This window comes from Diabrotica undecimpunctata, chromosome 6 (assembly GCF_040954645.1).
Source record: "Diabrotica undecimpunctata isolate CICGRU chromosome 6, icDiaUnde3, whole genome shotgun sequence".
Classification (NCBI taxonomy): domain Eukaryota; kingdom Metazoa; phylum Arthropoda; class Insecta; order Coleoptera; family Chrysomelidae; genus Diabrotica; species Diabrotica undecimpunctata.
Window position 1 is genome coordinate 157,702,077 of NC_092808.1, and position 21,308 is coordinate 157,723,384.

Genomic DNA, 21,308 nt, shown 5'->3' on the forward strand with positions numbered 1-21,308 from the left:
AACTGAAGCCTGTTTTTTTATTAGCGGAAAACTTCTTATTGGCGATATCTATATTATTGTTTAACAAAACAAACTATTTGCTGAACCTGAGAATGAGGCAAATATTGTAAGCCTTGAAACCGATCGCTTCTGTAACACTGAAAGTAAATATCAGATTGTGAGTATTAAACTTTTTAATATATCTGTTCAATTATGGTCTCTCACTTGCAGCCTTTTTATCATCATAATAGATAATTATTATAAAAGAGTTTTATTATAATGACATTATTATAATGAAACATCTAAAGAAGTAAAACGGAGGGTACTGCTAGCAAACAAATGTTATTTTGGACTAAGCAAGCAGCTAAAAAACAGAAATTTAAGCCAGAAAACCAAACTAATAATATATAGAACACTCATCCTACCAGTGCTGACATATGGGTCAGAAACATGGACCATCTCCAAAACAGACGCAAATCTTCTGCTCGTCTTCGAAAGGAAGATACTAAGAAGAATAATGGGCGCATTCTGTGAGAATGGTATTTGAAGAAGGCGATATAATTTCGAATTGTACGAGAAGTATAAAAAAATAGTAAATGGTAGAGATGTAATATCCTTCATAACAATAGGTAGGCTTAGATGGGCTGGACATGTGTCAAGAGCAAATGAAAATTACCCACCTAGACGAACTCTATTATCGGTCCCAGTGGGAAATAGGAGTAGAGGCAGACCACGACTGAGATGGAAGGACGGTGTGGACGAGGACGCAAGGAAAATCGGCCCGGCAAATTGGCAACGGTTGGCGATGAACAGAAACGACTGGCGAAATAGACTGGGGAAGGTCAAGGCTCAACTAGAGTTGTAGCACCACTGATGATGATGATGATTATAAAAGAGTCAAAATAATAATAAATTTACTTACTTAAGTTGATAGAAAACAGCTATCACCTTAATAATTTTTAAAAGTTCTAAGTTTATTTAAATAACAATATAATTATAAACCAACACTATAATTATTATACCCACACATTCATAGAGCTATTAAAAGTAAAAATTATATTTATATAATTAAATTCAACACACATAAATGTGATTCGTAAGGATTACTGAATCCATATCTGTTAAAACTGCAAATTTGCTTCTTTGTTTAGAGGTGTAGATTGTCGTTACTTGTGAGTTTCTACTTATTACTCTTGATACGCTTTTTTATATAATCAGTTAAAGTATAATTGATTTTGTAACAAATAGATACCTCTTCAGCATTTCTAGAAATTTTGAATGAATTGATCACGCGTTCCTAGTGTTTACATTCTATTTTTCTGTTAGGCAAACGAACTTGGGCATGGCCGCCATGGTGTCCTCCTCCTCCTCATGGTATCCTCCTCGAATTTTCCTTAATAAAATAAAATTAAATATTTTAAAATTCTGAATCTTCCACCAACGTCCATACAATTATAAAGTCGTTGTACGAAATAACGAAGAACATTTCGGAGCATTTTAGGGGTTACTACACTACATTCATGCAGTCTTCGTTAGTTCTTTAAATGAAGCTGGAATGGTATTTTTGAATAACTTCATATGAAGAAATCGAGGAGATTTAAATCGGTGATCTTGCTCTTCATTTAATAAGCCTACTACTTCATGTAACACTATTAGATCGTATAAACTAATATTTTAGATCATGTATGTACTTATATACTATAGTATCTGATTTTCTGACATGGAATTTGATTTACTATGTACATATCATGTACCCGACTAGCATTTTTCGACCCTTTAGCCGCTGTTACCCATTAAGAAACATATTATACAATAAGTAATTATTCAAAAAAATACTTTTTTTTATTAAAAAAAGATGTCGCAACCACCAAAAGGTTATTAGCGACGGAACAAAATATAAATAACAAAGTTAAATACCTACAGATTGTACAAAATGTTTATGGATCTGAGATAATTCACTATATTGTCCCAGGAACAGTTTAGACCTAGAGCCTGTGGTAGAGCGTTTGGGATATTGTAGCGCGCTGTCTTTCTTGGTCATATTTACTACAAATTGTTAAAAAGTGTTCGACTGTTAATCGGACGTTACACTGATCACATATAGGTGGATTTTTCTTTGTGAAAAGGTAGGAGTGCGTTAATCTGGTAAAAAAAGTACTGTTTTTCATAAATTTATTGCACGATCTCTTCTTTTTTATTTTTTAACACTTAATACATGTCTCACAATATAAATCATTTTAGCAATGGAGTTTGTGGCACCGAGAAACAGAAACCTCGTAAATATAGTAATATGTTCCTTATATGCAATTGGAGGATGTTATCTGGGGATAATTGCTTGGCTGTTTCCATATTGGAGGACAATGTTACGAGTACTTTATTTTCCTAGATTTATCTGTATTGTATTTTTCTGGACCGTACCGGAGTCAATAAGGTAAGAAGTTTGTAGGTATTGCATTGTTAATTCGCCGATCTAGGAACCTGAGTGTTAAACTTTTTATTTTATATTATTGGCAAATAGATGCATAAACTAATCATAATAATATAATAGACTCTTAAATTTATTTATAATAATTAAGCCTTCTGACGACAAAAAAACCTTATTGTTTATTCTAACCTAAGTAAGAAATTTACTTTTCTTTACCATAATTTTTTGTATAATAAGAAAATAAATGATCATCTCTGATTGTCTAAATTGTGATTTTTCCTTTTGTCGTTTATAATTCAAGGGTCTCCAGTATATAATTCAGTATATTATTTTTTGATTACTGTCTCAAAGTTCCCCCTCTATTTTTTATATATCATATCGATACCCTAATGCTAATAGGTCGTAACCCAATTTTAGAAAATTTTACACGAGGCACAAAAAACTGTATAGCATAATTATAAAAGATTGCTTGTGTAGTGTTTTCTTAAATAAATAATTATGTAATGGCTACTAAGTGAGTTTATTGTAAAAATATAAATTTGTTTAATTTTGATCAGGGTACTAAGGGATACGACATATTGTAACCAACGTCATGGCGGCTTACGAGTATATCGAACTCTTAGAAAATGTAGTAAGTTATTATAACTCAAGGTGTTCTCATAAAAGTGTGGTTCACGTCATTTTAAATCATAATCCTTATTTTTTTATTTTTATTAATTTCAAATAAAAACAGATACAAATGTGTGTTTACTTTAAATAAAATGTAGCAAACTAAGCGAATACCATTTAAACAACGTTACAGTTAACATTTTTAGGAATAATTAAAATAAAATAACTAAATAATAAGTTTAAATCTTGGCTTTCTTTTTTTGATTTTTGTTATTGTCTTTGGTGATTAAGTCTTCGTGAGGCAGCGTATCATAGAAGTAGTGCACATCTACATGTAATACGGACTTTAGATCTTGAAGGTCCTTCCATTTTGTTGTGGTTATTTTTAATCTATTTGAATAAAGTTGTTCGTAAACCAAATCGTGATTGACGGTGTTCTTTCTCTGAGGAAGGAGTTCATATTTTTGATCATGGGCCACTTTGTATAATATATCTTCATTTGGTAGGTATTTTAAGGCTCTAAGATCTGTTACCTTCAAATCTCATTTTGATTTAACTGGGCGAATTGAGCTGTAGCGAAAGTTTTTAGAGTCATTGTAGTTTAGAAAAAAAGTGTGGGTGAGAGAGGATACTTCCAAAGGTGCAGGATTCTTCCTGGCTTCTAATATTACCGAAATATAGTCTGAGGGTAGGAATATTTGCCGGTTTTTTAGTCTTCGTTCAATTAGACTGTGGGTAGAGTCACACTCCATCTGAGTGTGGCCTCTTTCTAGAAATTTTTGCTCAATCTCGACTTCATACTTGGAAGCTAAAACCGATAAACCATTCACAAGGACGACATTCCTATTCTGATAACCACAGCCGTCCGAGAATATTTTTCTTTTCAAAGGTCAAATATTGTTCTAGATGTTATATTAAACACGTAGTGAATACAGATGAATCAAGGTCTGCCTCAGTCTCATTCCAAACGAAATTCATGCTGCGATAATTTTCCAAGTTATATACTGTAAAGTTATGTACTTGTAGCTTTGTTTTATAGTACAAAGAACTAGCCTGTAACACTGGACACAATTTGACTGCCTGCACATCAACGACAAAACAGTAAATTTCTTTATGGATGGCTCTGGTTTTATCGGTTTCTTTTTCGACGCATGCTAGGTCTTTTGCTCTAATGTGGGATGCGTATTGTTCATCTGTAACCTGTTTCATCTTGTAAGATAAACATATATCACATTGGTCCTTGCGTGGTTTAAACAAGGCTAAATTCATTCCGTCAAATTCTGTAGAGAATTTACAATTTGATAATGATACCTCCCTGTCTTTACATTGTTCTTTATAAAGATTATATACTTCAGTTTTCGATTTGAAATTATGTTCCAGGTATAACTTTCCAGTAGACTTGCGGCAATAGTGGCTCTATATTTTAGGCAGACTGTTCAGAAATTCTCGTAAATTCTGTACTCGCAAAATGTCCTGTTTTGCTTTTGGTGTAGACTCTCTTTTTTCTTTGATCCTTGTTTGCATCGTGTCACAACTTTTTAGAAATCCATCTTTTCGTTCCGCACTTACCCAGTTTTGTAGGTACCATCTTTTCTCCTACTCCTAGTGTGTTAAGAAACATCAATTTGCAGTCTTGTAATTTATCGCCTTTTACTGTCAGAAAGTATTCGTAGGTACCACTTCGCCTGGAAGGTCCATCTACATACCATCTTTTTTTTTCCTTGTATGTAACCGTATGAGCAAAGAAAATCCTTTTTTGTTCCCAGGACATTTCCCAAAATTTTAAAAATATTTCTTTTCTTAAGTTTTCTGATATTGTTTAGCAAAAGCGAGTCGGCGCGGTAGCGCAAAACTTCGAGACACAGGCTGGCTTCATTTTTCGTTCAGGGCGTAGAATATCATGTTTCACAATGTTTTGTAGCCTTCTATAACCAGTATATTCCCTTCCTAACATTCTTGACTGTTGTGTCTTGTTTTTATCCCAAAACGTCAAACGAATTACTACCAATACGCTTTGCCATTCAAGCTACACTGTGAGATAAGATGAGTTGGAAGTAAACAAACAACGCGAGCGGGTTAGGACTTGTTAGAAATCGCGGGAATGGCCACCTTACTATTTTATTTAGGTTACGAAAATTTAACAGCATATAGGGATTCACGGTTGGTTGCCTTTGACATAAAAATATGAATTTTCAATTTTTTGTGGGTTACGATCTGTCAGCATTAGGCTATCGATATTTGGAAGTTGTATATGAGCACGTCGATTAAACAGCTATGTTTTTTTAAATACTTACTCAGGGTATTTCTTATGCTTTGTATACATTTTTTGTATTTTTCTGTGAGAACTTTTTACTCTAACTACAGTTCTACTGAGAGAACGTTTTCACTGCTTAGAATCACAGTCCTAGACGAGATTGCCCAGCACTTAATCCAGACATTAATTAATACTATCTACCGAAATTTCTTAAGATGAGTTCGGACTATTGAAAACCGTGTAAAACAGTTGTTGTTTCCGATTGTAAACTAAACATTATAAAGATTGCAAAATGCAAAGAAAGTCAATGAAAATAAACTGAATATAAAAATCTAATAATAAATTTTATAGGGACGGATTTTATGTAAAAAGTTTTTATTAAAAGCTATCATAAATTTATTATACTCTTTATTTTTTTAATTTTTTTTGTACTTGATATTATAACGAAAATGTTATTGGTAGCGCCATCTAGAGCGAGTTACATTGTATACCATCCAAGAGTGACCTTTATGCTCCTTCGTGTAGATGGCGCCATCGGTAAAATATGTTCATATTATTTTGTTATCAGAAAATAACTTATAATAACTATTTTCATGATATTCATTGTGTTGAAAATGATAAATTGTGGTGGAATGATTTTTTTTGAACAGTTAATAATTTATTTAAATTTATAATTCTGCCTGTCTGGTTTCTGTAGTTTCCTAATATAATTTTAATTGTTGTATTCAAGGAATACTCGCGATTTAAAAATTAGAATAAGTTTATCATAATATGGAAAATAGATAAGACCATCAAAATGTTCCATTTTTTTAATTTTAAAGTAAAATATTTTCGATTATATAGATTTGAATTCCAATATTCTGTTATTTACCTACCTACTCTTTTACTGTTATTTATTCTTCTTCTTTCGCTCCATGACTTTTTTCCACGTGTAAGTAATACATAATTGAACTTTCTGTTATTTTTGCTTTTCATCTTCCATATTTCTTTTACTAATATTTATTACTTGTATGTTATATTCCCATTTCTTGTACAAATTCGGTTTCCTAATATAACATAATGGAACCAAACATCACGTGAATTTTTATTTATTATGTCTGTTCTTTTGCCTTTTCCATTTTAGTCATTTTATTTGATTTTTCTTTATTCTTTTTTAGCTTTCCATCTCTATTTTTTCTTTCTGTATATTCTTTCGATTCTCTTTGCATTGTAGTCATTGTTTTTTACCTGTCCTTCGTTCATTGTTTCACTAGTTTTTAGAATGGATATTTTTCTGTACCTTGAAACCAATAAAAGTTGCAATTTGTATCCAAAATCGTTGGACCTGTATTAAGAAACCTATAACGAGCGAGAGAGAGAGTGAATAATATATAGTGAAAGGGAAGAGAGAGAGAAAGAGAGAGAGAGAGAGAGACAGAGAAAGAGGGATGAAAAGTAGATCACATGGTAGTATCAATGCTCAAATTTTGTGTACTATACACAATATGCCTCAATTTGAATTAACATCGTACAGGCCAATCGACTGGAATATACTGGAAGGAAAAGTACAGGGCAAAAGATCAGTAGGAAGACGCCAGAGCTCGTGGATGAAAGACCTGAGGAGATGGTTCGACCGCTGATCCGCAGAGATCTTTCGCGCAGCAGTTTTCAAAACTACAATTGCCATTTGGATCGCCAACCTTCGAAAGGAGACGGCGCCAAGGTCAATCTAATTAGTATCATAATCTCAAAAGTGTTTGAAAAATTGCTACCACGAAGAATGAATCATATAATTGAACAAAAAAAAATTTTGCTCCGACACACCAATTTGGATTTCGTAATAAACACTTTACAGTTGATCAGACCGACCCTTGAATAATAATTGAAATAGAGAAAGCATTTAAAGGGAACAAAATGTGTTTAGCAGTATTCCTGGATATCGTTGAAGAATTCGACAAAGTATGGCACGACAGCCTGTTAATGAAGCTAAAGCAAATATTTTCTGCGTAACTCGTTAAAATATTGTAGTCATATCTACACCAACGAACATTTAGAGTTAAAATGGACAACGTGTACTCTGAGTTAAAACCAATAAACGCAGAGGTTCCACAAGATAGCGTTCTGGGACCATTACTATATTTTTATATAAATCTCACATTTCTGAGAGAATTTACCTAGCCACATTTGCTAATGACATAGTCCTGCCAATATGAGCAACTATGGAAGAATCTACGGTTAACCTACAAACTGCAATTAGTGGCATAGAACGCTGGTCCAAAAAATTGCGTATAAAGTTTATTAAAAAGAATTCAGTTCACGTTAACTTTACTAACGAGAAAATCAATGATCTCCCAGTTATCTTAAACAACAGCATTGTTCCTAATAAGACAACAGCGAAATATCTGAGTTTAAATCTGGACGTCAAAATCCAATGGAGGAAACAAAAAACTAACTGAATATTTGAAGATAAAGTACAAAAATATGTATTGGCTGATAGGTAGATCCTCTTAACTTTCCATCTACGACGAAGAACTGATTTACAAACAAATATTGAAACCGATGTAAACCTATGGTCTACAATTATGGGTCTGTACCAAAAAAAGTAATTATAAAAATTTAGAAACGCTCCAGAATCAAATACAAGGAATATTGTAGGTGCTCCTTGCTATTTTATTTTATTTTTATTTTATACCATTTTTGTCGAGACCCAAAGTAGAAACTATTCCAATGAAATTAAGAAAGTTGCTCTTGTAAAGAAGTTTTATAAGAACCCCAACCGTGAAGTACCTTAGCCTCTTGTTAACCAATCCTAGATGCGAAGGTTTAAAAGGACTTAACCGTTCGAGATTGTGTAATGTGTGAAGTTCTACAAGGCTAAGTTAGTGTTTTGCACTGTAGTCACAACAAGGACGTGAGCAGTTAGTGAAAAGAAGAGTCAGTGCTGTGCTGTACAGCCACAACAAAGAAGTGGGCATTTCATGTCAAAAAAAGCTAGGATGGATCTAGTTTACAAACAATCTTAGAAAAATTAGGTTATAAAAAATTATTGTTTAAAGTAAAAAAAATATACACAATATTTTAAGTTTTTAGTATAAAGCCATCCAAAAATGCCAAATTAGAGTGGTCTTAAGTATAATTTTTGCTATGACTCATTATGTTATTTTGTGCACTTATATTTTAACAATAGGTACCTAAATTTTTTTCTATTTTAGATGGCTGTTGTCAAAAAATAAAATAAGCTCAATTCACAATATAGTTTCTAAAGTAAAAGGATTAAAAAATAAAGAAGATCCAAACTTAACCAAACTCCTGAATACCTACTATGAAGTACAAACCCAATTATGCTCAGAAAATACTAAAGTATCCTCAGAAAAATTCATCGATGCCATAAAACACAAATCTTTGTTGCTTCGCTTCCTTATTTGCTGTTTCATCTGGGTTACGGTCAATTTTATATACTACGGGTTGACTTTGAATTCGGTAGACCTGACAGATGACATATACTTGAGTTTTATAGTTTCCTGTCTGGTAGAGATTCCAGGATACATCGTATATTACGTGATTAATGAAAAAATTGGAAGAAGATTGTTAACATCGGTAACTTTTATATTGGCTGGACTTGCATGTCTAGCAGTTGGTTTCATACCACAAGGTAAGTTTTATAGTAAGAACTTATATAAAATTACACGTGATTGTTCTCTTTATCATCATCATGAGTGGTGCTCCAGCTCTAGTTGACCTTTCCCCCATCTATTTTACCAGTCGTTTCTGTTCATCGCCAATCATCGCCAAAAGTTTATATCCTTTATACGTTTATATGCTTTTTTGAAAATACAGAAAAATGATTCATTTGTAATTTAGAAAATTCCTGCTTATTATCTTGATTTCAAGGTTCTTGTTCATCATCAGACATATTTAAGATAGCGAAAAATCGTGTTTGCTAAGTATAGACATACATATACAGCTGCTAACACTGAGTAGTTTACACCTTTATTTTTATATTGTAATAGCTACTGTAAAATTGCAGTGTCTTACGGATTTCCTCAATGTCAAAGTGCTTGTCAAAAATTTCGCGCTTAATGAAAAACAAAACATAAAGCTATTAAATGCATCCAATATGACCAGAATGCATTTAAATCACACGCAAAAAAACAAGAACAATTGCCAAACTCGAAGAAAGCTAATCACTAGGACATGTTGCTGCAGATTTGAACGTGAGCTTTGTGTGCATATGGATAATCAAAACAAATAAGGGATAAAAAAAGGCAGTTAAAAGACAAAAACAGCTAAGATTTTCCTCTGATAGTGCCTCTGTATATTCGCTCATACGTTTTCATCCTATCCAGGAATCATCAGAGCAACTGGTACCATCTAAACGTGGAATCAGATCTTTTGCGTCAAAAGAAGCAACAATGAAATGGCTTCAATATGGACCGTATCTGAGAATAAATCATCAAGGTGAAAGTGCAAAGATTTCCACTGACGAAACCAAAATTGAAATTTTAGCTTTAATCTTTGCTTACTATAAATTGCAGGGCAAAACAAACGATGCTTAAGGTGTAAGAGAGATAAGGAAAATTTAAAGATTGGATTCTACAACATATCTCCTCATCTAAGCAAAAATCCTTGGCGAATTGATTTCTAGTACTCGTAAAGAGTAAACCGAAATAAACGAAAAAGACAGTTAATATTTGATTTCGCGTATAATGCATCTGTATATAATCTTTATATATAAATTTTAGTTTCGTCACTAGAAATCTTCTCATTTCTACTTTGATGATTTAAATATGGGATCAGTTTTAGTCTACAGTACGGTTGTTGGATTCAAGGAGGCTCCACAAAGCAACAGTATGAGGTGTTAGTAGATTATCTGAGAGAAGTTCCTAGTTCCTTTTGCCACAGCTCGAAAAGCTAGCAGAGAGACAGCGCTTTCGGGCAGCATTCGCATTGCAAGTAAATTGATAAATTGTCCAGCTGCCAGAAAACCTTTTTTGAATGAGATTAAAAGAAAAGATTAGTTGCATTTCGTAATGACTTCATAAATCGTGAATACAATTTTTGGTCTAACTTTGCACTTTTCAATGTAAAAGAATTTTAATCATATAGCAATGGTCGAATAAGAGTTTATAGGCCCAGAAATCATAGGTTTGATAGACGGGATACCCAATATTTAGGAAATATTGGAGGATTCTCGGTCAACCTATGGGGATGGATAATTGCTGAAGGCCTGGGCGTCCATGCTCATATAGAAGAAAAATTAACAGGATTATATTACAAACATATTCTTGAAAACATGTTGCTATGAGTGATCCAGAGATTGTCCAATAACAACTTCATCTTCCATAATGTCAATAGCCCGGGGCATGTGGTAAAATTGTTAAAGAATGGTTGGAAGAAACACACGTTAATGTTCTTCCATAGTCTTCACGAAAATATATGGACATAGTTAAAAGAGAGAAATATTAGGCACGGAATAGAATTGAACTATGGGAAGCAATTGAGTAGACACGGGCAGACATGGCAGACGATGAGACCAGTACCCAAGTGCAACTGGATAATGGCCTTTCGGAAGAATTGGTGCTGACCCCCTACTCTTTAGTCCTTATATAGTAGACATACTCGAAACCACATTAAAGAATTTCAGACATTTAAACGACTGGGTGCTTGTACGAACCAGAAAGAATTGGAGACTACCAACCAAAGTTTAACAAACGATCTGGCTACTTTCGGAAAAAATTTCTGTTGCTGGCGTTTGTTGCCCAATGTTGCCAAGACAAAAGTATGGTGCTTACATTTAAACAAAATACTGACCAACTACCAGTTAAAAATCTGCTTTGAATATAGACTCCACAGCAACACGAAGCATCCAAAATACCAAGGTGAGATACTTAATAAAATTGAAAGCTTAAAAGAACATCTTACGAAGACCACTGCAAAACTCAGAAGACAAACTATCATTCTGCAAAATATGCTCTACCTCTTGGGGTTCTTAGGGACTACCCTTAGATCGACAACACCTGAACCCATGTAACCTATTGCAAAATACTCTACATACAAACTGTGGCAGGTGCTTCGATTTAATTTTCAGGTAGAAAAAAAATCCCTTTTTAAATTGCAATTGCAGTGCTGAAAGACAAATGGTTAAAGATCTGATGGAGAAACGCCGCATCAGATCCTAAAGTGGCAATCCTTTCTCTTTCTTAGTTGCGACAAAAGATTCCATTGAATAGATTTGTCAACTTAATGTTTGTTTATAAAAAAAGTAGTTATTGTTATTTACTGCTTGTATAATCAATTGCCCACTCTGTTTTTTACAAAAGTTAACTGATAAAATGCATCATGATAAATATTCATATGATTGTGTTTTTTAATTGTCAAAAAATTACGGTAAAAAATCAATATGTGTAACAAAGAAACGTATCTTGTGTGGCCAAATGAATAGCTTGTTTAAATATGTAATAGTAAACTTAGTTTTACTAAATATTTACCATTAAACCCCTCCCATACGTCCCGTTCCGCTCCAAAAACCCACACAATCGATGAATTAGTGCTTCTTTAACATCCCAACACACTTCATAGTCGTCGTCTTTTAAAAAAGAACAAAGCATCCAAATTTATTTCCTCTTGAATTCAAAATGTGGAGCCGAAACAATGGGTTATTAAAATAATGCATTCAACCCCAGTCAAGAACAAAATGTGCCCTTTTGTTTCAACCGCTCTCAGGGTCTTCTTTCTTTGTCTCTGCTCTAAGATCGAAATCAGTCGGCTGACTCGATATGAATTATATTAATGAGTAATATTAATTATTTCTTTGATGTTTTAAAAATTTAACAGATTTTAATGTGGAGGGTGAAACTTTTGTGTATTTAGGTAACAGATGGGTAATTGAATATGAATGAATACCTGTGAATTTCCAAGAGCGACAAGATATTAGGACTTCAATTTTTAAAATATTTGTGTGTAGTTTTAAATTTTATCTTTATATTTTATATAAAATAGTTTTTGTAAATAAATGCTTATGGACAGGGCCGATAATTTACGACACCAAAAAAAAAATAATAACAGGATTTAACCCACTATAAAAGGAAGAAAATATAACAAAAACTAAAGGAAAAATAATTTGTAGGCTATCTGAGGTCAGAAAGTGGAAGGGGTTAGTTTGGAGTTAAGTTTGTAGCATATAATCGCAGTTTTTTTTTTGCATAAATCGCTCCAAAATATGATTGTAAATGATAATTTCACTATGCGTGAGTTGTAAAATGTGGGCTTAATCAACGTGAATGATCTTGTTGAAATGTGATATTAATGTGAAATTATTTCAGTAAAAAAGTTGATTTACTAAATTCTAATTACATTTATGTCATAGAAAATCTCCTAATCCGACATAATGAGTGACTCCTTTTCCTTTCCGTTCTTTCCTTAGAAAAAATAGGCATACAAGCATACGCTATACCCGCGACTAAATCAGGCACATGGCACATATCTTAATCGAGCTGAAATATTTTTATTGAAGTCATTTATTGTATTTAATTAATTCATCATTTAATTTGAGCAAGCTAGTAAGTTTTATTGCGTTTTTTTTTCATTGTAAAGTTTTTGTTCTGTTTTTACATGTACTTCCAAACTTATTTGTAGATATCCAGTGGTTAAGGTTGACACTGTACCTGATAGGAAAATGCAGCTCCACAGTAACATACACTGTTATATTCATTTACACAACAGAGATGTTTCCTACGACCTGCAGGCATTCGATGTTATCAATTTGTGGTATGATGGGACGATTGGGTTCGTTGATATCTCCGCAAATTCCTCTTTTGGTAAGTAACGACGTACCAAACTTACTTAGACTTACTTATTCTTACTTGTGCGCTCTATAAAAACGATTACTTACCAGTGTAAAGTCTTAAAGAGCCTTGTTTTATACGAAAAACTTGCCTTAAATTTCGCATTTCGATGCAATGTAAAATATTTTTCACACAGGAAACTTTTTGTCTTCATATACCCATTTAACCCTTTAACTTTAGTCAGTGTTGCTTTTAAGATCAACTCACTACTTTAAATTGCACATGTACATGCAAAAATTGTATTTTGCGTCGTAAAGATAGTGCAAACACTCCTGACCATGGAGCTGCGCGAAGGCGGAGTCAAAATTCACGTAACACCAGAAAGGTTCTATTGTAAGTGGAATTATACACTGCATAGTACAGTGAATTTCGCATGGAAATGGGGACTAAACCAAATTTCGTCTACTGCGCCGTGGTCAGGAGTGTTTGAACTATCTCTACATTTAAAATGCGTTTACTCAAAGACAGTTCAGTTTAGCGAGATGAATGTAGTATAGAGTTTTTAAGTAAAACTAATACGAGAATAAAAGTTTTGATCTCAAAATTACGTAGAGTGAAGGATAACAAAAATTAAACGTATTAAATGAGCAATGAAAGACTTATGTGGCACCCTCTGGGCATCACATAATTTTTATTAAAGAATTTAGGTTTTTCGTCCCAAAAAAACCTCCATTTACCAAATTTCGTGTTGTTATCCCATGCCCGTCAGGAAATATTTAAAAATAAATAAATAAAAGTTGAACTTTCTGTATTTCGGTTATAATCAACTTTCGTATTAAGGTAACTTAGCTTAAATCGACCTATTTTAATCTCAGGAATCTTTTTTTTTCGTCTTTATAGAGGGGATGGTCTGGAATCTTCAAAAGACATCTCAGTTCAGGACGCCGCCTGACTGACCTTAGTGCAGGATTCGTCCTTCGTACTCCCGGCGATAGTTCCAGAGGTACTTTTAAATGCCCTTTCGTCGTCGAGTCTATGCCAAACGACTACCTGCTAAACCAGACCCTCCTCTGTCATTCAGCGATCCAAGACAGAAATGGCCGCTGTAAGGCCGGCATAACTTTCGAAGCACTACCTTTATTCATTCATTCTCCATTCATACACATCCACACTCCAATTATCAGCCAGGAGGCTCCTTGTCTCGTTCCAGGTAGCGCGTAGAAGACCCTTCTCGCTCCTAGTACGGCTTTATTTCCAGACGGGCATTTCCTTCTTCCCCACAGTTTGACTCACGCCTATCTAACTCATACAATGTGACCCACTTCACTAGATTCAACTTTCAGCATCTTTCACTCTTACTCTTATCGTTGGTCCAGCTGTCTTTCTTTCTCTTCCTTTTTCTTGATCACTTCACGGATATACACTCGCAACAGACTTGTTCTATCCACTTGTGTCATGAGCCCCCTATAAGCTGTTATCTCTAACGCCTCGCTCCAGACTGGTACCGCGTAGAGGACGATCGACACCGTGTAAGACCTTCCTCCTTTCGGATTTGGGTCCCCCAATGTTGAGCATCACCCTCCCCAACGCAGCCGCACTATTCGCAGCCTTCCGGACCACCTCCAGCACGTGCTTTCCCCATTTTTCATTCTGGTGCAATTTCACTCCTAGGTACTTTACTTGTTTCTTGGGTGTTAGACACGCTCCAGCACATTTCAATTCAACACATTGCCTGTTCCCTGTCCCCTTCAGAATGATGACCTCATCGAGGTCATCTGCGAATGCGAAGGGGGTTGTACCCTCTCTGTAACCCCGTCATATGCCAGGTTCCATAGCGTCGGACCCAAGATAGATCCCTGGGGTACCCCGGCCGTCACGTCCACGATCGTGCCCTTTTCCACCATAATCCTTCTCTGAGACAGATACTCCGCCACCACATTCATCAGGTAACCAGGGCATTCTCTTGCATCCATTGTCTTCATTACCTCGTTCCACTACAGCGTATTGAATGCATTCTTAACATCAAACAACAGCAGGGCCGCCCAGCGATGTTTATTCCCTGTGTTGCGCAATGCTTCGAGTACACTCATGATCACTTCAGTAGTGCTTTTCCCTTTACCAAAACCAAATTGTGTCCGAGATAAACCACCTGACCTCTCAATCATGTCGTCTATGCGTACTCACAGCATCAGGAATCTTAGGATAAACTATGGCTCATATGTCACTAAATACCCTGTATATACATAAAGTTAAACAAACCAAAAAATATAATAAAGAATGTACATAGTTACAAATATCAGTTCATGGTAAAATAAAAAAAACATTTTATACTATACAGTAAATACGTTAGAATGAATCTTTATATAAACGTAAAATGTTGTATTAAAAGTTCAAATTATGACACTATATCAAAAAGGTATTTCAGCACAATATAAATTAGTACAAAATATGTATACCAGTAAACAGTACTTGATATAGCAGCAATTTAATTTTGAGAACAAATAGTATAGATTGTATGTTACCATAATGAAAATTGGAAGAACCAGCTATCGAAAACGAGGTCTTCTTCGAAATACAGCAGCCCCAAAGTATCAGCGATGGCGTACTGGGAACTAGACAACAACAAAAGTATGGAAAGTATGGCAAGGTAGCGAACTCTGTCCCATAACTCAGACACATGTCTGTATAGTTTGGCCAATGAAACTCGTCTCACTGACAAAGGCGGTTGGTTAACGATTTGTTTTTTACAAGTTGACGCTACGTGTGGGCGTTATTTACCTAAGTGATCTGCAATTTTAACGAAAGACACTGATTTCTCTATGGTTCTTTGTTCACAACATTATATAAATCAACACTCTGTAGTTGACAAAATTGTATCAATAACCGTTTAATTGTTCGATAGTGTCTGAGTTTTTGTAATCGAAGTATTGCCTAAATATACGGGGAGAATCAAAACTAGCAAAAAGTTTATTATCATTTTAACAATATCATGTTAATATCTGTTTTATAATTGATTGATTTTTTGTTTTTGCTTAGGTGGTATATTTCGAGAAATAGTCTTTTTCTATATGCAATGACATGATTAATCACATTTAACTTATCAGATTTAAGATCTTGGACGCAGAAAAAATAACTATAAAAAAATAATTCTTTTCAAAAAACTTTTTTCTTAATTCCTTTTTTTTGGATATTCTATACCATAGTAAAATTATCGACCAATATCTCACCAAAAATTCACCCTATAGGTATATATAAAAAAGATCTAAACTATGGATCTCATGATTATTTCATTACTTTTTCTAATTAATAATTAATTTACAAAATCTTACGTAAAAACAAATATTTTGGATTCTTTAGTTTGGTACAAAAAGGGACTTAGGAACAAACACAAATTAGAAAAATTTTGTACCTTTTACTAATTTTAGGATGAACGCAACTGACCAAAATGATTTCTTACTTATGTTTAAATAATTGAACATAATAGACCGCGTAATCGAAAACTTACCTCGAAAACGATAATAATTCAACTATATAAGAAACTTCACAGATTCATATAAAGAGAAACATCTTCCACACCTTTGAAAAGCACTGAAAGCCGAACTTCAGGCCTGTTGTTATACATGCGAAGTTGCGTCAAAAAGTTTTCTCCAACCTGAAGAGCCTCGGGGCTTTTTCAATGTCGAGTCGCTTCTCGGATCTGATCTGATGACTGAAACTTGACACTTTACCAATTAAAACCTTGTCGGCCTCAGTCGATTAAGATATCTTTTGTTGAACTTGAACTTTGGGGATGAATTCGAGAAAGGCTTTTGTGGGAGAATAGAAAAGGTTTTTCTAAGTTATAATTAAATAAGTTTGGCACAGTTACTCTTCGGAAAATTAGGTTACTTCAGTCTTTAAATTCACGTAGCAACAAAAGGTTGAATTTCGGCCTGATAGAATAATCTCTCTAATCCATTCAAGAATGGAAATCAGCTATATTTATTATTATATTGGTACTTAGTGTGGGAAAGGCCGTATAGCGTGTACACGTTTTTATTAGTATGTTTACCTTTCTCTAGCTATTATATGAAGTAAAGACAAACTTGAACATTGGAATAAAAGGTTAAAAAAAAATTAAAGAAAAAACGGGTGTGGCAGTCCAGTAAGACAGCCGGTAGAAGTTATACTTCTAAACGCGGTTACAAATTTATATGGGAGTCAATCTGCACAATCATTACGTATGTAATGCTATAGGTAAGAGAGAGCAGAAAGAGAAACAGAATTAGGTATATAGGTATATGGTGCATCGTTTGCTGTATATAAACAACATTTGACCTGTCATAGGAGTATAGTAAATGAAGGATTGAATCAATATTTTGATGAAAAGTAATAGAAATAAAATACCATTATTACTAATACGCAGCTACATTGTGCAGCTATGGAGTCTTGGACAAAGAAGTGAGAAATCAAGTACAAAAAGCAAATAGACTAACAGGATGAATTAATAACACTATATGGCGAAACAGACACATTAACACTGAGATGAAGTCAAGAATTTATAAAGTCACTGTAAGACCAATAATGGCATATGCCTCAGAAACAAGACCTGATACAGCCACAACACAAAGGCTACTGGAAACGGCAGAGATGAGAGTGAGAGTACTGAGAAAAGTTACAGGACATACGCTGAGAGATCGAAAGAAAAGCGAAGACATTAGGAAAAAATATGCTGTGAAATTATACAGTGTATAAGCGAATAGACAATAAATAGAAAAAATTTAAATGGAATGACCCCATAAGCAGAAAGGGGGAGACCCGTGTCGTCAAAATAGCAAGAGGTAAGTCACCAGAAGTATCGCACGGCGGGGCAAAAGACGGATTGACAACCTTCCATAGATGTATTAATTCGCTAATGAACAAGCAGAATTGCTTATAAAGAATAAGAATAAGAAGAAGAAATTCAATAGAGTTCGACCTTGGACCAAGCTATGTATCAAGTATCAAGTTTTTAGGATTTTTCCTTTATAGTTATAGCACATAAAGGCAGAAAAACAGACGGACAATAAGTATTGAGTCCTTAATAATAAATATTAAAAGGGTCCGGAGGAATACCAAACGAACTAATTAAAAACGGAACGGAAAAGTTATTCCGCATGCTACATAGAATGTTCGAAAGAGGACTAAATGGAGAAGAAATACCTGTGGAATGGACACAAGCATACATCACATCCATACATAAGAAAGGAAACAGGAAAAAATGTGAAAACTATAGAGGAATTAGTATAATATCGTCGGTAGGTAGACTTTACGGGAAAATTATTAAAGAAAAACTAGAAACTGAAATAATAGGAAAAATTGGAAAAGACCAGCCCACCAAGTTCACAGTAGGAAAATCATGCCTAGATCATACGTACACATTAGAACAACTGATAGAGAAGAAAATGGCAAAAGGTAGACCGGTCCATCTGGCCTTTGTTAATCTAAAGAAAGCATATGACTCAATACCTAGAGTCAAATTATGGGAAGCAATGAATGATCTCGGAATCCGACAAACACTAATAAAAGCAGTTAAAGCACTATACAAAGAAAACAAAGTAGCTATTAAATGTGGAAATAAAGCCTACAATCCATTTAAGACGACAAAAGGACTTCTACAAGGCTGTGTTACGTCCCCTACTCTGTTTAAAATATTCTTGGAAAAGACACTCAAACCATGGAGGAGAAAGTGCGAAGGAATGGGCATACCAGTAAGAGACGAATACCTATACACCTTAAGTTTTGCCGACGATCAAGTAGTCATCGCACAAGACAAAATTGCTAAATATAATGAACCATCTAAAGAATCAGAATATAAATGTGTAATTGAAGATCTAAATTCTCATCTAAGGAAAAAAATGATAAATTCATGGCAAACAATGTACAATTTATCCAACAAAGGATTATACTATAAAGATATAAAACCAAAAATACAGTCCTCAACGTGGTTCAAAAACTCAAATTTTAACAAAGATATGATTAGAATACTATGTAGAATAAGATTTAACCATGCTCTGTCTCCGTTACATAAATTTAGAATTAATTTAGCTGAAACTCCATTTTGCGAATGTGGCGAAGAAGGCTCAATTGAGCATTTTGTTTTAAATTGCTCATTAAATACACGATATATAAACCAATTTATAATAAAAATATACGAGTATATCAATAAGGAAAGAATTCGTATTAAAATATCTTTTAATTTATCAGATTTAATAAAAACCAATAACTTGCATATATATAAATTAATTTTTCGCCACATACGTGAAATGAAATTGAATTTCTAAATGTATTATGGAAACAGTGTATATATTTCAAACATAAAAAGTTAGTTATATAAGTCCTTTGTTTTAACCCAGTTGTTAACCTTTCTATCCGTGGTCTTATTTTGTGTTGTGCAAATCGCCTTGATAGACCTCTAGGCGTATGTAATAAATCAGCAAAACCATATTTTCCTTTTCCTTCCAGTAACAAAAAACTAAAAAAATAAAAAAAAAATAAAAAAAAATAAAAAAAAATAAAATAAAATAAAAATAAAAAAAAAATATATTAAAAAAAAATTAACGTAGGTACGTACTTATATGTAAGTCAATAGAAGATAAGATTTATTGTTGTTACAAGTTCTCTCTATAACAATTGTTTAAAAAAAATTAATTAATGACTCAAAACATAATAGGCTAATAGATTATGTCTGTAGTCATAAAATGAAACTACACACACACACACTCACTGTAGTCTACTGAAATTTTGTTTTTTTTTTATTTAAAACGTATGTACTGTTTCTCAAAACATTGGTCACAAGAACTTATAATAAAATTATCAAGAAACACAATTTTTTATGTCTATTTTAAACTATTTTTCCTGTGTTCTATATCTTATTTCTTTCTTCATACCTAATAGTAAAGTCTGTCGTTAATTCTCTAATCTGATTATTTAATTTATGTCCTTAGGCGAGAGTCTCTGAAATGCTGCCGTTAGTATTATTCGCGATCATGGGCTCGATCTCTGGAACTTTGGCATTGTTATTTCCAGAAACATTGAACACAAAGCTGCCACAAACAATCCAGGAAGCAATCAATATCGGGAAAAGAGACAAGCGGAACGCTCGACGGGATTCTGCACCACCTGAATCCTGAGGATTATCCCTAGGATGTGCGTGAAAATATTAATGTTTCTGTAAGTCGTTCGTTTTGTAAATAAAGTTTTCAAAAAATTCGAATGTGTTTATTTAAAATAAAATTATTTTCACAAAAACAATTTTAGTTTTAGTTTAAACAGTACATTTTTTATAATTGTAAATGAAAGTATCAATAAAGGTAAACAGGTGTTGCGATGCAGATGTACGGATGTATGCATTATTTTTAAATAATAGGTAGGTTAAAAAACTACCCCTATTTGCAAGTGAGTAAAAAATTGTAGATTTACGCTTCTAGAACATTAACTGGCATTTAAAGGGATAATTTACGATGAACTGAAAATTCCCAATCCTGAACAAACAATCCAACAAACAATTTACAGAAATTAGTAAAAAATAATGTTGAATAATAGTCGTCATTATTATTTAAAGATTTAATCGCTCAGTCATATTAATTACTATTTTAATGAGAATAAGCCACAAGTGAAGTTTAAATTAATTTTTTTGCAGCCGTCCCGAAAATACAACTTTCGGTATGATTTATTAAATGGAAAGTACCATTATACAGGGTGAGTCATGAGGAACTTTACATACTTCTACCATATGTAGAGTTCCTCAGGGAGCATATCATGTGGCCACTAAAAAATATTAACTCCTCTTCTTTATTAATTAACAGGGTGATTTGTAGTGTTTATACGGCTCATTTGATTTTTTTAATTTTTGCATGATACAGTACACTACTATCAAGCATTCGACTGGTATTAGCTAAACTAAAAAATTCCAGGACTGGCTTTGGAAAAATTAATTTAGGGATTCGTATTAAATATTACACCCTGTATAAATTTTTTTTAAAATGCAATAAGTGATTTTCAAACTACATAAATAGCCAATGAAAACGACATATGCGACAATGTTGCCGCACTTTTATTAAATTTTTAGTGAACGATCAAATCTTACCAAAAATAGAACAACCATAATGAAGTATCAAATTATAAGGTAATTAATTTAAACAAATGTTATAAATTTCAAACATTTTAATTGAAATGAGAAACTGAGTCACTGCACAACAAAAAACAGTAACTACTAACAATAACGAAGAACAATTTAAAAAAAAAACTAAAAATATGT

At 33.4% G+C, this 21,308-nt stretch overlaps 1 protein-coding gene across 1 annotated transcript in view; it reads left to right on the plus strand.

Moving 5' to 3' along the window:
• LOC140444197 (solute carrier family 22 member 3-like) overlaps positions 1–20,260 on the plus strand; it is a 42,960-nt gene extending 22,700 nt beyond the window's left edge. Inside the window, exons 5-8 of the mRNA XM_072535925.1 lie at positions 2,221–2,410; positions 8,459–8,898; positions 12,882–13,063; positions 19,996–20,260. Coding sequence (XP_072392026.1) covers positions 2,221–2,410; positions 8,459–8,898; positions 12,882–13,063; positions 19,996–20,181 — 998 coding nt within the window. The 3' untranslated portion in view covers positions 20,182–20,260. The remainder of the gene's footprint in view (positions 1–2,220; positions 2,411–8,458; positions 8,899–12,881; positions 13,064–19,995) is intronic.
• Positions 20,261–21,308: the final 1,048 nt, after the last annotated feature.